Source organism: Perca flavescens, chromosome 4 (genome assembly GCF_004354835.1).
Source record: "Perca flavescens isolate YP-PL-M2 chromosome 4, PFLA_1.0, whole genome shotgun sequence".
NCBI classification, from domain to species: Eukaryota; Metazoa; Chordata; class Actinopteri; order Perciformes; family Percidae; genus Perca; species Perca flavescens.
The window spans coordinates 20,579,383-20,598,912 of record NC_041334.1 but is presented as its reverse complement, the minus strand read 5'-3'; the positions used below and the strand labels follow the sequence as shown (position 1 = coordinate 20,598,912).

Here is a 19,530-nt window from a genome sequence, read left to right as displayed (position 1 = left end):
TGCCTTTTTATTTGGCCCCATGAGCCTTTTGGTTTACCCATTACAGTATTTCCTTCCTTCTCGTAATCATTTGGCCGACCCTGTGTGCTTATCAGCAGTGCAAGATATCATTTGCATCACATTAAAGCCAAGAATAACACACATACTCACAAAGCCATGGCACCAGCAGAGACTTGTAGTACCTATATCAAGGCAGGAAGTTTTGTTTTTTTTGATTGGATTGGGCACACAAGTCACGAAATATTACATTATGGTCTATTTGCCAAGAAAACTCAAAATAACTGACTTTAATGACAGCTTTAATTGCTGCAGGTTTATGAATAGACTGCATTCATCTAAGTTAATGAGTGGTAATTTTTTCCCAAAAAAAATTGAACATCAAATAAAAATACAAGAAGTCATTGGCAGTGAGAAATCTACTACAGTGTAATGAAGAAAAGGGTAACGGGTGTAATATTAACTGCGTCATCTATGTGTTCACTGTAAAGTGATTTTCTTGCACATTTATTTTCCTTTCTCGCTCCCTATCAAAAGATTAGGATAAAAATCTAGGTTGCTTTAATCTTTAGGCAAAGCTGACTTTTTGGTCATGGTGCGTTGTGTTTCTATCTTGGCTCTGTCCTGAAGCACAGCCTCAGAGCACTGTGCGTGACTCAACTAATCTGTTATGCCTTCTCCATAATCGCAGGGAAGAATGCTGCTTCCCTCTTTTCTCTCTGACTGCTCTTCTTTCCTCATCTGTCTTATGGCATCTGCATCAGTCTGTCTCTCCATCACCTCTGTGAAATTGTGTACTGTATTGATACAATGGCATTTGTCTTTCATCCCGATTGCCTTTCTGTCACCATACCTACCTGTCTTGCTCTCACTGCACCTGATTGTTTCTTTTCATGCTGTTGTCTGGCTGAATTGCTGTGGTCTTGGTATCTGTCTACCTCTCTAAGTGTCTTTTTACACAATCATGTTTTGAACCTTTATTTATCTATACATTTTATTAATATATATATATATATATATATATATATATATATATATATATATATATATATATATATATATATATATATATATATATATATATAAAATTAACATTAAAGCAAAGGTGAAAAGGTCACTGATTCTGTAGTACCAAAATCATTGAAAATTATCATTCTTGGCAGCCTCTTTTAGCTTATTGTTTTGGTTTTGTGGCCTGCACATTTACTTTGAATGGTTTTGTTGTTTCACTCTCATCAACCCTATCTTGTCAAACGTACCGCATCGCTATCCCAACGCCAAATGAAGTTAGCAACTAACTGATAATAAAAACTAAAATACCTGGTAAGTGTAAGAGCCCCTGATCAGAGCAAACAGTAGAGTTAATATTGGAGTTACACTCTTCAGGTGGCCATAATCAAGACTCCAAATGAATGCTAATGTTTTTCTGCTGTTTGCAGTTTGTGTAAGTAGCCAACTGTTAACACATTAGCCACACCTCTATTAGCCTATGATTTAAACATAAGATGCATAAAACATAATGCAACACATACAATATATAATTAAAGAAAATACATAAAGCATATAATAAACAAAATTAATTTGGTGAGTGTGTAACTACCGGGTATTTTTTGTTTCTGCACCCTAGTGGCCAGAAATTGATCAATGTCATTTTAAAAATAAAAATTCAACTTTTAGGCATTTCCTTAATCTGCCTTTCTTTCTGCCTAGTCTACTTTACTGTTGTACTGGACGATCTGCAGCTTCCAAAAAAACCTTCCATTTAATATTGACTATGTATCTGCCACCTGTCTTCTTACCTAACAATCATTGGAAGAAGTGGAATAAAACAACGCTCCCTAAAGGGAAATTGTATTCAAAATGTATGTGCATGTCAGCCAACAGCGCTGTTTTAGATCAAGGTTTTAGATAAAAGCTTATCTCCCAAAAGAAAAAATGAAAAACGCAAGACATTTTACAGGGAGACAGATTTTCCCCTCTGACAGCCATTTAGACATTACTCTCTGAATGGGTTTTGCTCGAATGAAGAGTCCAGAAACTTTTTTCAGCTCATAAAATGTTCAGAGAGTTTTCGTGCAGCGGCAACGTGATACAACAACAGAAAAAAAGATTTAATTTACACCATCTACCAGATCAAGTCAAGATGTCACCTCCAAGTCAAAGAAAGTAAAGCTGATTTCTGAAGTGTGACACATACATAAACACAAAGTATGCTCACCACACCACACACCACACTGAAACACACACAGATGCCTACAAACACACTGGTACAGGATTTCATCAAATCTGGACTACAGTCATGTGGAGGTCCCTCAAAGAAATATTCTAATAAGATCATAGAAAAAAAGAAAAAAGTTGTTTGTAGACAATTTCCTTCTTGTTTCTTTTATTTATAGATATGGTCTGAGGGCTGCTGGCCCTATACTCATGTAGGCTGTAATCAGGATTTCAGAGGCCTCTAGTTGCTTAAGACAGTGAAAACTATAGAGAACAACACACACAGTGGTGACAATAAAGATACAGAAATGCAGGAGAAAGTTAGCCTGACGTGGTCCTACTCAGATTCTAGTCAGAATGTTGTGGCCGGGGCTAAGTTCGGCTGGCATCCAGGCTAGGAGAAAGTAATAAGGGAGAGAAAATGCAACAAAGGTTCCCAGCTGCAGCGAAACGAGACACTGTCAAAGCTATAATGATTTTGTCACCACATACATAGCTATGTGCTGACAAAATTATGATATAATATATAATTATGGATCATTTTGACTTGTCATAGAAGGGAAACACAGGCGCTACTAATAACTTTATGGCTCAGTTTTATTCAAGTGCCCCAGTAAACCATGACATTGTGACAGTGAGCCCATGTGCTCAACACCAGGACCCTGAAACCAAAGCAGCTCAATTGAATTCAGGCTTCCTTAATTTTATTATTCACACCTGTGCTTTCCATACTGTGACTGTGGCTGATAGTCATGTGGAAGTAGGGTGGAGCTATGCTGGGAATTCTGTATTGTCACAAAACTCTTTGTATTAATAACAAGGGAAATTGTCCTGCCCTGACAAGTACAACCAAGCCAACACAAGAGTGAGGGAGACGTCAAGCTAGCCCAATTTGTACACACCCTCACAGTCCTGAGAGGAGATCTAACCGGGCAGATTACAGAGAACATCCCGTGTGGGTGGATAATAGGTGTGTAGGGTTTTAATATGTTAGAAGTTTTTCCTTTACACATTTCTATTACATCTACATCTAGCTAATATCTACAATATGGGCTGTAGGGCTTTTTTGTGTGCCCATCATCGATTAGTATTCTCATATTAAATGTACAATAAATTGAATATGTAGGCTATATTAAAGTTTAAAAACAAGCTTTTTGTATGAAGTCATTATTTTTCAAATATTTTATTCAGTCATCTGTCCTTTACATGCGTGTGCAAATTTTGCATAAAGGAATCTTATTACTGTTTGTGTCTGTCAATGATCCAGTCGCTGTTGGACTTGGTAAAATGCCATCTTATCTTATCTGATCCTATCATTTTATCTATAAAGTCACAAATAGAGGCATGGAAACCCATTCAAAGGACTAAGAGGGAAATATTCAGTATCTAAGATTATTTTTTTCCTTTTAAAGATAACTGCGATGCTGCAATGTAAGATTAAGTTAAATCAAAAGACAGCCACCTTTTTGAGCATGAGAACCCACTCATAATCCCCAATAATGGGACACTCAACATGATACAGCTTTTGATGACTGGTTACCCTAAACTGACCTATACATATAGTGGACTGAACACAATATTTTACTTAAATTCATATGATTAATTAACATAGGCTACTTTTTTGATGTCTAATTAGGTTTAATTCTGCGACCTTTGTTTTTATAATTATTTAATCTTATTCAATTATTTCTTTGTGTTGTTGTTGGATGTGCTGTATAGCTGTTTGGGGGGGTTATTGTGCACCTTTCTGTGCTGTTTCTTGTTTAAACTCAAAAAGTATTAAAAAAATAAATTAAAAAAGACCAAAGCCTGCATTTAATTTCCCTTTATAATATTTATTCTTAAAAATGAGTAAGCAGACAGTTCATGTGTCCTGTGAATACCATGTGTAGAACAATATAGAACAGTAAAACACCTTCCATTATATTTCTATAACATCTTTTGAGCAACATATCAAAAGTCAAAAAAGGTCATATTCTTTTTAATACAGCAATTCTTTTAAAACATATTTCATGTCAAGTAATAGACCACACATTTCTAGAAAGAGATGTGAAAATATACAATAACATGATCAGTGTTAAACAGCAGGCTACAACTTCCGATGCACACAACTATTAACTTGCACAAACATCAGTGAGGAGGTGATAATGTCATAATGCAACCACACCAGCGGGACCAATCACATGTTTAGGAGGATGTCACAGCTTAGACAGGAGGAGCTTCAGTCACTTAACACTTCCTCAGTTTCCCTCGTCACTTGCTCGATCACACACTTCCTCAGCTCATCAATTCCTAATTTCTTCCCCTGCTTTCTTTGCCTCCTCCTGAAAAGCTGTAAAGAGAGAAATTTGAGTTTCATCCCCTTAGATGCTCTCCTCTGATTGCATTTTCATCCGGAAACAAAGGACAGAGGGAAGAAAGGAAAGGGACGTGAGAAAGTCGGACAAAGCAAGGAAGGGAGATAGGAAAACTCAGAGTAATTTGAGTGCTGATTACATGAGGCTGTAATGGACTGAGATTGAGCTGAACAATGAGACCAGCTCATTGACTCTTACTACAATTAAAAGGATGACAGGAACAGACTGTGCTTTTACCCCTGCAGTGGCCCAGACAGCAAAATTAAAAGACGTTTTTTTTTTTATGGAGGTTTAAGAAATGTCACAGAAACACAAATCGACTGCAAGACTGTCCCTGATGCACAATTCTGCAACCAAATACAAAGCTTTCAGCAGCATCACAGTTCTATACAAGGCCCGTATCATTGTTTAAGCCCTCCACGTGATGAAGAGAAGCCAAAGACAAAAGTGGGAAAACATTGAAGCAGAGGTTGAGGATGAGAAGGAAGGACAGCGGGAGAAAAGATAGAAGGGGACAAGGGGAAAGAAGAAAAAGAGGGGTGGATAAGAAGACAGATGGGTTTTGAAATGCTCATCTGATGGGCGTTCATCTTCTCTTCTACAGGCGGAACAGGAAATAAAAATGCAGGGGTGGAAGCACGTCTGTATGTCACTCTGTGTTAGGCTCAGCATAATTGCTGTGAAATGACAGATACCCACGACTTATAGGAGGGCAGCTAGAGGAGAGAGAGGTGTTTTTAGACTCAGCCTGAAGTCACTCACTATTTGTAGCCATGTGAAGATTTGTAGCTCAAAACAAGAGATGTAAAATTAAAGGTTTCTAAAAGGGGAATGGTCTTACTATTTATCTATGAGACGCCTATTTAGAAAGAGCAGTACCATGGAAATCAACAAAGCCCTCAAGGACCTAATACATCCTAACATGTTGATCAGTAGCCTAATAATATTCTTCAATTTCATCCAGTAAGCAGAGTTGTTTCTTGTGTTGCCTAGCAACAATATTAAATTCAAGTAAATAACAATCACGAAGGCCTGAAAACCCTCACAGTAACAGCGGGTTCAGATAACATCCAAGATTTTGATGGAATCCTTTTTATAACAACTTAAAGTTTTACTTGCAGTATTCAGGGTATGCCCTCCTATAGCCTCAACACACACTGTAGCATTCTCTTAAAACACAAAACTATGTAGAATGGTCCCCAGGCTGCTACATCTTAGAAAATCACATTTGGGTACCTAGTACCTAATAGAGAGGCACAGAACTTAAATGTACAGTGTAAGAATTTTACAACACAGGACATTGGTATTGTTCTACAGGCCCAGACACTAGTGTGACCAATACTGACAAGATACCAGGACAAGTTTTAACCATATATTGTATGTCATCAAACAGATTTGAAAAATATTAATGGTTAGAAAAGAAAAGAAACAGCTGCTTTAGTCACGATGTTAACTGAAAACAACAAAAAATGTGTTATCAAAGTTTGTGCAAAAAAAGAAGCCGACTAAGAGTCATGTGATAGCTTTTTTTTTCTTTTCTTTTTTTGAAAACAAAAATAACACTGCAAGTCATTTGTTTCTTTTCCCTTTTTTGTGTAGTGATGGATAATACTGATGTTGTTTGCTGTAGTTGTCATTTGTTGGACGTATTATGAAGAAGGCAGGCTGCTTGGTCTGTCAGTTAGAAATGCGTCTCCTTCTCTGAGATGGTGGATATTTTCCCATCAACCTTAAGTTTTGCATCGTTGGCAGCGTAAGGACTGAGGGCAGCGAGCTTTCCTCTCATTATCAGATCCGGGCTGGGAGTCGTCAACTTCTTCATTCTCTGCAAAGAGCATCGAAAAAGACAAAAGAGGTTATCTTTTAGGTTCCACCACAACACTATTTCTATTTGCAGCATTGGGCAGATACAGCTTATGCATATAGTCATACTCCTTGAAGGAACTAGAAAAGCATCAACAAAAACAAAATGTAATCCAAAAATAAAAAATGAAATGTCTCTGCCAGCAATTAATTTGACATACAGTGAGGAAAATAAGTATTTGAACACCCTGCTATTTTGCAAGTTCTCCCACTTGGAAATCATGGAGGGGTCTGAAATTGTCATCGTAGGTGCATGTCCACTGTGAGAGACATAATCTAAAAAAAAAAATCCAGAAATCACAATATATGATTTTTTAACTATTTATTTGTATGATACAGCTGCAAATAAGTATTTGAACACCTGTCTATCAGCTCAAATTCTGACCCTCAAAGGCCTGTTAGGCCTAGTCCACACGGACACGGGTATTTTTATAACCAGAGTTTTTTCTCCTCCGTTTTAAAAAAAAAAACCCGTCCACACATGCTCGGTTTAAAATAAATCTCCGTCAACATGAAAACGCAAAAACACGCTGTCAAGCGCTGTCAAGAGCATGCCACACCAGCAGGCGGCGATGTAACCCAAATCGTAAAGTCACCTTGGCCAATCAGAAGCCTAGAAAAAAGTTACATCCTACTCATCCGCCATTGCAAAGAATCGTCAACAAACATCAACAAAGCAGTTCGCGGCGCACAATATGACGTCAAACACAGCGGATAACGGCGCAAACTCTGACGTCGCAAGGCAAAAAACCCGGTTATACTGTCCACACGACAACACTGTAACCGGCGGTTCTGAAAATGCTCACCCTGGCCGGAGTTTTCAAAAATGTTTGGTTACAGTGCCCTGAAACTGCATTTTCGTGTGGACGGAAGGCCGAACCGCGTAAAAAAAGTCACGGTTATAAAAATACCCGTGTTCGTGTGGACATGGCCTGCGTCTGCCTTTAAAATGTCCACCTCCACTCCATTTATTATCCTAAATTAGATGCACCTGTTTGAGGTTGTTAGCTGCATAAAGACACCTGTCCACCCCATACAATCAGTAAGAATCCAACTACCAACATGGCCAAGACCAAAGAGCTGTCCAAAGACACTAGAGACAAAATTGTACACCTCCACAAGGCTGGAAAGGGCTACGGGGAAATTGCCAAGCAGCTTGGTGAAAAAAGGTCCACTGTTGGAGCAATCATTAGAAAATGGAAGAAGCTAAACATGACTGTCAATCTCCCTCGGACTGGGGCTCCATGCAAGATCTCACCTCGTGGGGTCTCAATGATCCTAAGAAAGGTGAGAAATCAGCCCAGAACTACACGGGAGGAGCTGGTTAATGACCTGAAAAGAGCAGGGACCACCGTTTCCAAGGTTACTGTTGGTAATACACTAAGACATCATGGTTTGAAATCATGCATGGCATGGAAGGTTCCCCTGCTTAAACCAGCACATGTCAAGGCCCGTCTTAAGTTTGCCAATGACCATTTGGATGATCCAGAGGAGTCATGGGAGAAAGTCATGTGGTCAGATGAGACCAAAATAGAACTTTTTGGTCATAATTCCACTAACCGTGTTTGGAGGAAGAAGAATGATGAGTACCATCCCAAGAACACCATCCCTACTGTCATGCTTTGGGGGTGTTTTTCTGCACATGGGACAGAGCGACTGCACTGTATTAAAGAGAGGATGACCGGGGCCACGTATTGCGAGATTTTGGGGAACAACCTCCTTCCCTCAGTTAGAGCATTGAAGATGGGTCGAGGCTGGGTCTTCCAACATGACAATGACCTGAAGCACACAGCCAGGATAACCAAGGAGTGGCTCTGTAAGAAGCATATCAAGGTTCTGGCGTGGCTTAGCCAGTCTCCAGACCTAAACCCAATAGAGAATCTTTGGAGGGAGCTCAAACTCCAAACTGTGCAAGTTTCTCAGCGACAGCCCAGAAACCTGACTGATCTAGAGAAGATCTGTGTGGAGGAGTGGGCCAAAATCACTCCTGCAGTGTGTGCAAACCTGGTGAAAAACTACAGGAAACATTTGACCTCTGTACTTGCAAACAAAGGCTACTGTACCAAATATTAACATTGATTTTCTCAGGTGTTCAAATACTTATTTGCAGCTGTATCATACAAATAAATAGTTAAAAAATCATACATTGTGATTTCTGGATTTTTTTTTTTTAGATTATGTCTCTCACAGTGGACATGCACCTACGATGACAATTTCAGACCCCCCCATGATTTCTAAGTGGGAGAACTTGCAAAATAGCAGGTTGTTCAAATACTTATTTTCCTCACTGTATATAGTCCACACAAATCTGCTTTTTGGGAGTGTTACATTATGTAACTATTTGTACAGACATTAGCCTGAAAGGTTTTAGTTTCAGTCTTTGTTATTCCATCTAAAAGTACGGGGATGACCAAGTGAATAAAAGAGCATTGAGATATAAAATACTGTATAAACTGTATAAAGCATATTTAAAAAAAAGTATGTCTTCCAGGCATCTAAAAAATGTCATAGTCACTTAATTTGCTAAGTCACCAAATAGCCACTGTGATATCAATATAATGCATATAAAAATATGTGCATATATAACCAAATCAAAGTATTTTTTGAAATATCTCTCTTTAACCAGGTCTAGCATTTGTATGCCATGTGGATTTCATTCAAGACATGACCAACACATCATCACTGATATTATTCCTCTAATTTTCATCATGCCTCAGGTCTGCCAAAAGCTAGAGGCCACTACTGATCATATCATGTCAGAAACCTCCAATTTGTTTATTTGATCTTCCCTGGAGCAACGATGGGAGATCATCCAACTGTGTCACAATCCCTCTGAGGATGTCAGATGGGAGAGATACAACAGCTGGATTATTTTGAGTCATTTCCTTCATTACAAGGAGATTAGGCTGCATCCATTGAATAACAGTCACTATCGTCGTTCGGCTGTGTGAGGGTCTTATCAACATTAATTCTATTATTATCTAATTACTGGTATGTAAAGGTATTACTGTTTATTTGACTATGACGATATTGATCAAGTTTACATGCAATAATACTGTTTTTCTTTAAGAAAAGAAAATCTTGTAAGATTTGTCCATGTATGTATTACCTCAGAGAAGGTGCCAGGAGTCTTCCAGATCATCCAGATCATCCCCACAGGGATGCAGACCATCGAGGACATGGCCATGAACCAGCCGATACCATAGCCCCAGTCAGGGTAGGTGTACACGTTGTTGTACTTCAGCGGTTTGTATTTAATCAGGAAGAACAGGAAAATTGCCTGCAGGAGACAAAAATTACATCCTATCTGTAAATATTTCTTACATTGTGAGAAATACATGCTTCTACTGATGAATAAAAGGTCACATTCTTTGAATTCAGAATCAGTATGGTGCTGTAGTGAAATGCCATATATAATTAATGTGAAAAAAAACCAAACCAATTCTATTTACATAGAAACAGCTAGTGGATGCAACTTAATTGTTCACACAAAGTGAGAAATTATCTTGCAAAATTAACCAAAATCTAATTCTCCATAAATAAATACTGCTATTCATTTGAAAGACAGAATCCATCTTAAAAATAAGAGTTTCCTTTGAATGTGTCTGTCCATCATCGCTATTGAGCTTATCTACATAATATGTTGTCCAGTCTGCAGTCAGACTCACAGCACAAATGCCCGGGGTCAGGATCATCCAGCACCATTTGATGAAGAAGACCGGTTTGTATCCAATCATGTCCTCAATATTTAGGTAGAATCTGTCACTACCTGAAATGCAAATAAGTGTCACTCAAGAGTTTCTGCATGTACCATCAAAATAATTATGTGATTTATGTCTTTTGACAGTATGTGACAGTCTAAAAAGAACTGCTGACAATATGTGGGTAAAATGTTGTCTGAAACTTTCTTTGATGTGAGACAGACGTTCTGCATTGCTGCATGTAAAATATTCTTTACTTAATATAATTTGGGTTTGTTTTTAAATCATCTTCAATGAGACAATAAATGTAAATGTGATGATATTTAAAGCCAGAAATTAAAGCAAATTCTTTAGGGCAATTCTTTTGAGGGCATATTAATAGAAAAAAGGCACTATGTTTGCTTAATAAAAACGCAGAATGGCAATATTTCACACTGCTAAAATACCATATCATTTTCAATATCTCAATAAAAAAACATGGTGCCTTCTATAACACTAAGTAAATGATGCATGTGTTTGAGCCCATCCTCCAGCAGAGGGCAGAGAAGAAATATTAATGCAGCAAAGAGGGAAAACGCATCATACAATGTTTGTGGCAATGGTCTCTTTTTCTGTGCTGAAATGTGTGACAGTTGTTCGGTTGACAAAATACAGACTACTGTTATCTGAGGTGACAAGGAAGAGGAATAAAAAAAAAAATTCTCTGAAATTAGTTACGTTTCAAGTTGAGACTGTTATCTTACCGTACACCCAGCCGATACATATGGACTCAAATATGGCCACAAACAGCAAACACATCCCGCTGGCAGCGTACGAGTCAAACAACTGGAAGACGTACATCCCTCCCTGATAAGACGAGACAGGTGTCAGTTTCCTTTCACAGCCACTGTGTGAGCATCAGACTTCTTGATGTGGCTGTCAGGGGCCAATGTCATAGTGACATAAAGTAAGCCAACTTAGAAATTATGTTTCTTTTAACTAAAATGAGGATTTGTCCTAAGTTTACCGTGATTCATTGCCTCAAGAGTTTCCCGCCAAAAGTGGTGTTAAAAAATCTGTGCAGTAATCAGTGTTATTTCTTTAGAGGGCTATTTAAACCCCATCTATAGTACATGCTCTTTATGGCTCTAGCATTTGAAAGTGAAAGTACAGTGGAAGAGCTATTTCACCCATCACATTTTTTTCTTCATTATATGCCATGTTATATTTGATGTCTGTCCCCATCGCTGTGATCCATTCCTCCTAAAAGAGTACTTCGACATTTTTGGGAAATACGCTTTTTCACTATACCTCTAATATCTGACAGTTCAATATGAAACTGAAGCAAGCAACTGGTTAGCTTAGCTTAGCTAGCCTAGCTCTGCTGACAAGTTACATCACAGCTCTAAACTTCTCGTAAACAGCTACGGATATTACGAAAATGTCTCATTGACTGTCTTTATTCCCATACTTCAGCCAGGTATTGAACTACACTCCCAGATGACCTTGAACTTGAACTGTGATTTAATCCTTTACTCTAGGCTCTTGTGACATTTATCAATGATTGCTCCTTGGCGACAGGAATAAAGTGTCTAGAGTGCAGGTAGTGCTGAAAGACATTTAAAAGCAGAGGAAAAAAATTGCCATTTTTTATGTTGTGGTCACTGTGAAACAGAGGTCAAGTCATTGGTCAATGCAGCAGTCTATAAAAGAGAAAAACTGAGAAGTGCTGTCCTATAATATTGCATCTTTCCCCCTGTTTCATGGCCATAATGGTCCATTAGAGCACAGTACAGAATTTTTACAGTGGGGATGGATAGAGAGCAGCGCAAATGGACACATAAAAAGCTTTTAGTGGATGAAAGAGCTTCTTGATATTTCCATTATTATCATATACAGATAAAATGTCTTACTGTAAAAGCACAGCAGAGCTGGTGACATGTACATGTTTATAGCTCTAGATGAATTACTTGACCACGGACCTTTAGGATTGAAACATGATCACATTATACTATGTATGAAATGATTACATTATTTTGACTTAACAGGGCCACATTCTTTTCTATCATATACAGTCCCTGACAAAAGTCTTGTCGCTTATCTATTTTGTAGAAACACCTGCTATTAACCTGACTTTTAATTAATCAATTGGTGTTAGAAATAGCTCATATGAAAAGCTAAAACCCTCCCAAATGATGTTTAATGCACTGAAATAAATTAGTTTCACTGAAAAAAGATTTATCATTTAATCAAGACAGAAAGGTCAAATTTTGGCAAGACAAAAGTTTTGTCGCCTATACAGAAATTGAACAAATTTACTGCAAATACAAAAATATGTCAGCAAATTAAGTAGTGGTGCTGTGAGATCCAAATTTAATATCTTGTATGACTTCCATGAGCTTGAAGGACTGCATCCATGCGGTTTGGCAATAATTCATATAATGTATTGATGAAGTCATCAGGAATAGTAAAGAAAGCATTCTTGCATGCCTCCCAGAGTTCATCAATATTCTTTGGTTTCGTCTTCCATGCTTCCGCTTTCATTCTACCCCACATATGCTCAATGATGTTAGTCTGGTGACTGGGCTGGCCAATCCTGGAGCATCTTGATCTTCTTTGCCTTGAGGAACTTTGATGTGGAGATGGAAGTATGCGATGGAGCACCGTCCTGCTGCAGGACTTGGCCTCTTTTATGGTTGGGAATATAAGAGGTAGCTAAGATTTCTTGGTATTTTAGACTATTGATGTTGCCTTTCACCCTGCAGATCTCTCGCACACCCCCATACTGGATGTAACCCCAGACCATGATTTTTCCGCCACCAAACTTCACTGTTTTCTGGGTGAATCTCGGATCCATGCGGGCTCCAGTAGGTCTCCTGCAATATTTGCAGCGGTTGTGGTGTAATTCAACAGAAGATTCATCTGAAAAATCCACCTTCTTCCACTTTTCCAGCGTCCATCCTTTTAGCAGGCTGTGGGCCTTGGCAAATGCCACACGGTTTTTCAATTGTCTTTTGTTTAGTGCTGGCTTCTGGGCACTGATTCAACCATGGAGGCCATTTCGAGACAGAATCCGACAAACTCTTCTGGTTGACACAGGGACTTCAGATGACCGGGTCTCATGGAGCTCTGCTGCAGTGGAAAATGGGCTGGCCTTGGATTTTCGAGCCAACAAACGGTCCTCTCGAGCAGTTGTCTTGCGGGGTCTGCCTGACCTGGGCTTGTCAAAAACGTCTCCAGTGTCTTCAAATGTTTTTTTTATCCTCTGTACTTGACGCTGAGACACATTGAAGGTGTCTGCCACATCAGCAGTGGATCTGGTCTTCAGCCTCTTGATAATCAAAACTTTAGTCTCAGGGTGAATCTTAGGCATGTTTGCAGAGGTCTAGTTGCAGTTGAAGTTGAGTGAAGGTCTAGTGTACTGGGGTTGTTTTTATACACACCTGAGACCTAATTGATCCATTATTAGTCACAGGTGAAGCTCATATGACAAGGCGACAACACTTATGTCTTTACAAAAATTGACTCAATGGGCTTTACCAAGCTGTGAATATTAGAATACTTTTTGATAGTTTCCTTTTTTGCACTGAAACATTATTACTAAAGCTGTTGGGATTAAAATGAGCCATTTCTTGTAAAAAAATCTTGATTAGAAATATATTTCAGCGGCACTTCAGGTCAATTTGTACACAAGCGACAAGACTTTTGTCAGGGACTGTAGATTGTTGACCATTCATTTAGACTGTACCTAGTCTCGCATTGCCAGACCTATCTCCACAGCGCTGTGTCAGTATGGTCTGGCTACACCACTCACTGGCTATCTCTTCTGGGATAGGGAGAAAAAAAACACTCCGGCTTGTTTGTATTACTTTAAAGGTCCCATGACAAGGTGCTCTTTGGATGCTTTTATATAGACCTTAGTGGTCCCCTAATACTGTATCTGAAGTCTCTTTCCTGAAATTCAGTGTTGGTGCAGAATTACAGCCACTAGAGGCAGTCCCACAATGAGCTTTCCTTAGTATGTGCCATTTCTGTGACTGTAGCTATTGAGGAGGAGAGGGGGGGGGGGGGGGTGGCCTTGACCAACTGCCACTTTGCCTGTTTGATAGCCATAATGTCTCTCTCTCATGGGTGGGCCAAATTCTCTGGAAGGGCAAAGCAGAGAAAGGGGAGGTAACCTTGCTCCTTATGACCTCATAAGGAGCAAGATTCCAGATCAGCCCATCTGAGCTTTCATTTTCTCCAAGGCAGAGTAGGATACCCAGGGCCCATCGCCATTTCTAGCCACTGGATAACCATAGGCAGGCTGGGGGAATGCATATTAATGTTAAAAAACCTCATAAAGTGAAATTTTGCCATGGGACCTTTAAACCAATCACAGCCCCAGATACAGCAACGGTGCACAAAATAGATGCAGTGAGATAATGGAGATAGGGGAATGGGAGGGACATGTCAGGCTTTATCCCAGCAATGTACATCCGGTGAGCCAGACTAGAATGTACCTGGCTGGGCTTCATCTTAGACTTGATAATGATGCGGATGATTACATGTCTACATGTAAATACAAACATAACGTGTGAAAGTAAATCTACAAAGCTGAAAGTAGTAGAAAACCAGCCCCCCAGAGAAAAGGTTGAGTATAATTTGACAATGCATTTAACTTACTATTAGGTAGACAGTATGTTATCTAGACAGTATCTCTATCTGTCAAGTAACTAAGCCATCACATACTCAACAGCACATGTAAGTGAAATATACAATTTTCACTCAGTATTTACTCTGTCTCCTTTCTAGATATTTGACTTGTTTGTTTCATTGCTCAAATACTTGTACATGTACATACATGTACTGTAGGATTGTAGCAATACAATGCCTTTGCTATTGCAATACTTTAGTTTTATTTTGTCATTTTGTGTAGTTTGTAAACTTTCTCACGTTCTGCTTTCTTTTGCTTTCTTTTCCTCCTGAGTTTGTAAAGATTTTTTCCTATTTTTTCCTATTTTCCTATTTAGTAGTTTATTTTATTTTGAACATGTAAAAAAAATAATATATATATATATATATGTATATATATACAGTACATATATAAAATTAAAATGACAGATATATAAGGACATGTGCTTCTCAGCACAATCTACCAAAATTATTATTAGTAATTCAAAGAAAGAAATTCCCATGTTCAAAAAGGAGTAGGAAGAAGTTCATAAACAAACTTTTCTAGCCCTACCCCCTTTCTCTATTTTTATCCTTTAGTTAAATACAAAACAATTCAACACAATTCTTCTTTATATACATGTACACCGTATATCTACCTACCTACAGCTCACATATACCCAAGCATACACAGACACAGATGCATACATACACACACATTTACACCTTTTTTTCCCTCTTTCTTTCTTTTCCATCTATATTCTTCCTTTCCATCTATCTATAGTAAATCCAATAATAACACATCCATACTAGACTTAGTAGCCTATATAGGTCCAGGAACCTAACAGTCAGTACATAATACTATCACCTTGAGTCCTTTTCATATCCATTCAATATATTCATTTTAAATAGTCTCTTGAAATTGTTCATTGTTGTACATGATTTCATCTCTTTACTGCAGCTGTTCCATACATTAACTCCTTTGGTTGTGATGCAGTGATATTTAGTGATATATGTTCGATAGATGTTGATTATTTACTTTGTACATAATTTGTGCAATTTTATAGTCAACAATATCTCTGAATTTTAGTGCTTTTAATTTGATAAAAAGTAGATTAGTTGATGCTCTATAAGTTTTTTTTATTTACAAGTCTTAAGGCTCTCTTTTGAAGAATAAAAATAGGTTCAATGTTCATTTTGTAAGTGTTTCCCCACACTTCCAAACAGTAAGTAATATATGGCAGTATGAAGGAACAATACAATGTATACAATGAGCGTTGATTTAATAGGTAATTGGTTTTATACAGTATAGCAATTGATTTTGATATTTTAGCCTTAATATAGTGTATATGTGGCTTCCAACATAATTTTTCATTGATTATTACTCCCAGAAATTTAAGTTCTTTTACTTTTTCTATTTCGATGTCATTTATCATAAGTTTTTTGTGTAAAGTTATTGCACGATTACCAAAAATTATACATTTTGTTTTACTTAAGTTCAGTGTTAGTTTATTTGCATCAAACCAACTTTTCCTCTTTTTTAATTCATTTTCCACTGTATCCAAGAGTTGTTCAAAACCCCAGAACAGATTAATTTAGTGTCATCAGCAAATAAAATGGTTTTACATTTTTTTTAACACCTCCCATACATTATTTATATGTAAGTTAAACAACAATGGTCCCAACACTGACCCCTGGGGGACCCCACAGGTGATTTTCATTAACTTAGATTTATGGTTTTGCAGTTCAACATATTGTTGTTGATTATGTAAGTAGCTATTTAACCAAGAAAGTGCAGTCCCCCTAATTCCATATTTGTATAATTTCATGATCAATATATGGTGGTCTACTGTATCAAATGCCTTCTTAAGATCCAAGAATAACCCCACTGCATATTTTTTTGTTATATTGCTGTTGTTATTCCTTCTACAAATTGAATAAGTGCATGTGAAGTTGTCCTATTAGCCCTGAAACCATATTGCCAATCACACAGTATATTATGTTTAGTAATTAAATTATCGAGCCTTGTAGAGAATAGTTTTTCTAGAGTTTTTTTAGTACATAACTGTTTATTTAAAAAAAATAGTAATAAACAAGTTGTCCTTTCCTTTTAAATGCTGTTTTCAGTAGATAATGTATTTCCAAATAAACGATTTATAAAGTTGACATGATTTACCTTCTACTCAAAAGATGTAATTATAGCTGAGTCTTACCTCTGTACACATGATGAGTCCTATGAAGAAGGAGGCTATAGACATGCCCAGAATCAGCAGTTCTCTGCGGTAGCCTCTCCTGAAGGTCTCAGGGTACATGTCTACCACAGCTGTCACTAAACTCTCCACACACACAAACTGTGAAATAAAAAAGACGGAAACAGCCTTGTTTAGTTATAAATTAGATGACAAGACAATACTATGGTATATTAAAAACAACAAAGTTATTCCGCAGTGGCTAAGCATTTAAATCATATCATACATAATTACAAACAAAAAGTCAGGCATCAGTACTGATAACATTTGTTTCAGCAAACGAGACATGACTCAAATCGCCATTTAGGGTTCACAAAAATAAATCAACTGAACTAAATTCAAAGAAAATCAATACAATCATAGTCTAAACAGAGTAATTTGAGGCAAAACATCAATCAGTCTTCCCATGATTTATTTTATATTTTAACTTGCACATATTTAGCAACCTTAACATTTCTTTACAAAGCCAAATATTCTCTATAACATCAGTATTCTCACACTAGTGGTCCTCACCTGACTGTCCAGGCCGAGGAAGATGAGCATCATGAAGAAGAGACAGGCCCAAAGTGGAGACAGAGGCATCATAGTAACAGCCTTGGGGTATGCAATAAATGCAAGACCAGGACCTACATCACATGGAAAAAAAAAATCACAAACAGGAATCCTATTAGAGGAGGTGAGAGTTTTAAGACAACAATTTAAGAAGAGATAAAGGCCTAATAGCAATGATCATACAGTTCATAAATCTCTCGCTCTCTCTCCTCTTTTTAAGCTTCTCTCACATTTCTCTCAATGTTTTGTTAAATGAAATGATCATAGGATTTACAGCCATGTACAGTATTTGAAAGGGCCTGTAGTTTGACACTGTTTTTCTAGGAGCCCACATAAGCAGACGCTTTGGCAGACTGGTGTAAATTGTACTCTGTACACTGCCTTGTTGTTATGGTTACTATTATTCTATGTTAAATATATATCTCTGACATGCTTTTGTACGATGACAATATTGAAAATATGTAGGGGAAATAAATATAACGGAGGGTGGGCGGTTTTATCAAAAAGAAAACTCAGAATTTCCAAGAGTCATAAATTCATGAGAAAAAAAACTTTAGTATTCTCTGAGATAATGCTCAACAATTTACAAGAAATGAACTCAGAAAAAGTGTTTTTTTGTCGAGGAACCACATCAATTAACTTTGTAAGGTTGGACCTCATCAATCATACAGATGCTGCTGCTTGCCATGTATTATGCCTGCAGTGATAATCTTTCATTTTGTGTTCTGCTGTACTTTAACTGCCTGTAACTAAGGCAAGGCAAGGCAAGGCAACTTTATTTATGTTGCACATTTCAGCAACAAGGCAATTCAAAGTGAGCAAATAAAAAAAATGATAAAACAGCGTAGATGTAACCAACAATCTCTTTATCTGTCCATTGCGTTGTGGTGCCAGAATAGGGGGACAACGAGAGTTTTGTCCACCCACTTTTAGGTGTTATGGTATGGTAACTCTATTAACCAGTTGCGCAGCCAGATCAAGTGAACCGTGCCAAGTGCGTCGGGAGTGTGGCAAATTCACTTTTGGTAATAGCGCACCTGTGTAAATGGGGGTGTCCTTAATTATTTTTGGCCTAATGTAACCTGATTATTGCTTTGTATTTTTATTTGTTTTACTCTTTTAATCACTGGCAAATGACAATGGTATAAACAGGATTATTCCATTTATCAACACAAAAACAATGCAGAAGTTAGGAAACCAATCCACTAATCAAATCCAATCTAGTAAATCCACTAGGCAAAGAGTGTTGAAATGTCTCAAATGTCTTAAAAAGCATTGTATATGAACTAAAGGTAAATAGACATAAAACATACTGTAAGTGCACAAACTGGCACAATGTCTGATCTTGGGGGACATGGATGAGGTGAGATGAAATGAAAGACTGATTGATTCAAAATAAGAGGTGGCATGCCATTGCGTTATTTAACACCTACATTTGATGACAGACCCTTTGAAACACATTCAAAACATTACACTCTGTCCTCACCGTGCCCTGAGACAAACATTTCACTATTCTGCAAATCTCTCACTCTGTCACATTCACTAAATGATTCATACTGACTTGAATAAATCATAATGCGGTGGTCTAAGAGCCTAGGTAAAGAGTGTGGAGTTATATAACTGGTTATGTTGATCCATTTTAGCAACATATGATGGATGGGGGGAGGGGCACAAAGAAAAGCTTTCTCTAGTCTACAGTATCTTCTTTAGATGTATTGTCTGGCTACATTACAGTCCTGGAAGTTGTTTTGATTAAGAAACATGATCATTATTCTCTCACCAGATTCTGCCACAGCCTCGATGGGAACATTTTGTTCATAGGCCATGAAGCCCAGCACAGAGAAGATAGCAAAACCTGCTACAAAGCTGGTGCCACTGTTCAGACAACACAGCATGAGGCAGTCCCTGAGGAGCAAGACAGACAGAAAGAGGAATTCACAGTTACTGTTAGAGCTGTCACCA

The 19,530-nt window shown here is 37.8% G+C and overlaps 1 protein-coding gene across 1 annotated transcript in view; it reads right to left on the bottom strand.

Moving 5' to 3' along the window:
* Positions 1 to 4,216: 4,216 nt before the first annotated feature.
* slc6a11b (solute carrier family 6 member 11b) overlaps positions 4,217 to 19,530 on the bottom strand; it is a 32,231-nt gene continuing 16,917 nt past the window's right edge. Inside the window, exons 9-15 of the mRNA XM_028575215.1 lie at positions 19,349 to 19,473; positions 17,530 to 17,642; positions 16,981 to 17,118; positions 10,879 to 10,981; positions 10,103 to 10,203; positions 9,544 to 9,714; positions 4,217 to 6,396 (exon numbers count right to left, since the gene is read on the bottom strand). Of these exons, the coding sequence (XP_028431016.1) occupies positions 6,253 to 6,396; positions 9,544 to 9,714; positions 10,103 to 10,203; positions 10,879 to 10,981; positions 16,981 to 17,118; positions 17,530 to 17,642; positions 19,349 to 19,473 (895 nt within the window). The 3' untranslated portion in view covers positions 4,217 to 6,252. The remainder of the gene's footprint in view (positions 6,397 to 9,543; positions 9,715 to 10,102; positions 10,204 to 10,878; positions 10,982 to 16,980; positions 17,119 to 17,529; positions 17,643 to 19,348; positions 19,474 to 19,530) is intronic.